The 3,684-nt window shown below is 29.2% G+C and overlaps 1 protein-coding gene across 1 annotated transcript; it reads left to right on the forward strand.

The window, feature by feature from the left end:
• Positions 1-4: 4 nt before the first annotated feature.
• Positions 5-1,387, forward strand: LOC115034705 (protein toll-like; the record flags this gene model as incomplete). Its single annotated transcript, XM_029492072.1, has 1 exon — positions 5-1,387. A coding segment is annotated over one exon (1,368 nt), but the record flags the coding sequence as incomplete, so codon positions are not given.
• Between the last annotated feature and the right edge of the window lie 2,297 nt (positions 1,388-3,684).

The raw sequence follows: 3,684 nt of genomic DNA on the forward strand, positions 1-3,684 counted from the left end.
TCAGAGTCTACATAGTTTGGATGTAGCCAACAATAGAATTACTTCTTTAGCTGTTGGACGTCTTAACCAACTTTTTAATATATCGTTAAACAAAAATATTTTAGTAACAATGCCTGACCAAACATTTAAAAACACTTCTTTAGTGTCAATCAGATTCAACTATGGTAACTTTACCACTATACCTCAAAGATTTTTAACAAATTTAGAGAGATTACTTAATGTTTATCTCACGTCTTTAAACATAGAAAAGGTACCCGAAAATATGATTTGGGATTCACAAAATATTACAAATTTATCTTTAGCTTCAAATCGTTTGAAAGAACTACCAGTGATGTTTTTTCGGGATGCTAGGAAATTAAAATTGTTAGATTTATCTAAAAATCAAATTGAAAATATCAATCATGAGTTACTAGGACCATTAATAAATCTAGAAACCTTAGATTTATCCAATAATTTAATAATCAAAATTAATAACTACAGTTTAAAGCACTTAAGAAACTTGAAGTACCTCAATTTGGAAAGAAATAAGATAACAAATATTAATCGGGAAGCATTAAATGTCCCGAAATTAAAAACATTAAAATTGGCTTATAATAAAATAAGTAACTTGACCCCAAATAACGTATTCTCATTATATTATTTGGATCAAGTTGAAACTATTGATTTATCAAACAATTTTATAAATTGTATTGATCCTGGTTGGGTAAATTTGATTAAGTTAATTTATATTAATCTTTCAAGTAATAACTTCACTGTACTCAGAATACAAGATATACAGTATGTAAATGAAATTGTAAAAACTAATCTTAACAATAATCCATTAGAAGTAATTGATTTGTCAAACTTAGAAATATTTGCTAAAGCACAATCGCCACCATACAATTTCTGGAATAATAGACAAATAAATCTGTCTGGTGATAAATTCATTTGTGATTGTCGTAATTATGAGTATGCAAGATTTTTACATAACCAAATGCCAAAAATAGTATACAAGTACTTACAAATTGAACAAAAATTGATTTGCAATGATGGTTTGGGGACAGAATTTTCAGATGTGAATATCGAAAGTTTAACATGTGACTGGAACATTTTTGAGGATGTAGACAAGACTGACTGTTTTGAATGTGAGTGTACTTACCGTCCTCATGACAAATCTGCCCTGATGAATTGTTCAAATAGAAATTTAATAGTGGCACCGGAAGTAATAATTTCAAGTAGAAATGTTACATATACAGAACTGAACTTAAGCAATAATTCCATCACCAAGTTACCAAACTATGAAAATTTAAACATCAAAAAGTTAAATATTGGTTATAATAATTTAAATACCATTAACATAACGCAGTTACCTAAAAATCTTACGGTGAGTTGATAAAACTAGTTTTATATTAGCAATTAATTTACATTTATACTGTTTTAGATTATGAGTGTAAAGTATTTGATTTAAACCAGTGTACATAGTTTTTAGTTTTTACAGTTATTTTTCTTGTAATCGAGTTCTTTAAAATTTTCCTGTAACATTACTATTGATAGAAACTTTAATCTATATTTATATTTTATAGTTAATAATACTTATCTACAATAATGTAGGTAACTGAAAATGATTATAACATACAACATTTTTAATAAATCTAAAGTCATTAACAGGGCTTGAGACTTATAGTATTTGCATCAGTGGCGTCATTTGAGGGGGGGCAAGGTGGGCATTTGCCCCTGTCTGATTTTAAAAGCGGCCCGATGGGCCGGTTCCCAGTTGTTGCCATTTTACCATTATTCTATTTTATAAGCGCAAAAACATGCCTATTTTATAATATTTTCAAAAAATACTATATAATATATACATACTAAGAAATTATTGTCACATTGATACATTTTTACTAATTGATAGTTGGAATATATTTATATTTAGACGTATGCGGTGACGTACCTACATACACATTGTATGTTTGGGTATGTATTTATGTATGTTTGTTTATGTTGTATGGACAACAATAATAATAATTAGTATCATAATCTAGTATAGTTTAATTTCTAAAATCTTAAACTAATACAAATTCTAAAAAACAACAACAGTCGTGTATGATTCAACTATTCTGTGTAGGTACCTATTGTGTTACTTTAGCTGAAATTTATTTTTTTCGTGACGCGTGTTTACATTAATATTTTAATTTGGGCAAAATATGACTTAAAAAAAATAAATAGGTGGTGTGGCTAAAAATATAAAATTACCGTAAACCGCTCAAGAATCGAAAATAATTTCTGGTATGTTTAATAAACAGACAAAACTTGAGCGACTGCGCCAGAAAGCAAGCAATAAAAAAAAATATATAGGTACCTATTATTATTTAAGATAATATTAATTTGTAAATATATCGTATACCAATATAAGAGTAATAGAGTATATAGGCTATAGGTAATAGTGATGAATCGGGTAAAATTGATTTATAGATAATGCAGTTGATACATATTTTCAAAAATAAAATAAAGAAGATATCCTATAATAAACTACTAATATTATTGTTTTTCAATATAAATATTGCCATATAATAGTTTGTAGACTTTTAACTGATATAGGTATACCAGAGGTATTCAAACTGTGCGTCACGGCTCCCAGGGGCGTCGCGAGAGTTATCGAAGGGAGCCACGTCATATAATTGAAAACCAATAAATATTTTAAAATATTTTTACGAAAAACGTTTTTTATTATCATTGAGGCACACCGGTTGGGAAACGTTGGATTGTTTACAGTCTACACTCTACTATAATCATTCGCTAAGTATAGCTTTAATTGATCGCGTAAGTCGCAATAGAGACAGCGATACCATCAACTGCCATCGTTAAATCATCAATGCGTATGTCGTGTTTGGCAGTATTAGTCGCGAGTTAAATTATCAGTCATTTTTAATTTGGGAGCCGTCAACATTTTGTGAAGACTCAAAGGAGCCTTGGGATGAAAAAGTTTGAATACCTCTGAGGTATACAATTGTTTTTCTAAAATATCTGCTACCTTTTATTTAAAAATGATGTTACCTAGTTGATAAAAAGGGTACCATAAAAAAATATAAGCAGTTAATATGTGGTTGCGATCGAGGCGAGCAGTTTTTTTTACCCATTCGGGCCGGTCAAAACCTTTGCCCCCCTCTATTGAAAACTGAAATGACGCCACTGATCAAGCGTTTCCATTTCGGATACACTATAAACCGATACATTTTTGGCTGGTCCACCACCAGTTCCTTTAATATAGGATTTTTCAGCAGTCACTTTTTGTTTTACCGTTTTTTTTATATTATCCCATTTCTTTTTTAATATATTCGTTGGACGGTGCTCAAGAGATATACTGTTGGAATTATATTCTTTAGCTAAGTCTTCCCAACTACATTGTTTCTATTTCCATGTTAAAGAATCCGATTTTTTGCATTCAATTTTGTCCCATCGTTTATGTACCAATGTTTTCAACAACTCTATTTCGTCTGAGGAAAAATTAGTACTCCTCTTTGTCTTCTCCATGTTTCTTCCCTAAAAAACTATATTATGCAACTATTATTATATTTATTATTTAACAATTTCGTACTTGATTAAAAAAAATGTACTTACATAACTGTTTAAAACAATTTCCCAAATTAAATTTTAAAGTGTAAACACTCACATCAATAATTACTATATCACATTATCACTGATAACAAA

Source organism: Acyrthosiphon pisum, unplaced genomic scaffold, assembly GCF_005508785.2.
Source record: "Acyrthosiphon pisum isolate AL4f unplaced genomic scaffold, pea_aphid_22Mar2018_4r6ur Scaffold_20743;HRSCAF=22003, whole genome shotgun sequence".
Classification (NCBI taxonomy): domain Eukaryota; kingdom Metazoa; phylum Arthropoda; class Insecta; order Hemiptera; family Aphididae; genus Acyrthosiphon; species Acyrthosiphon pisum.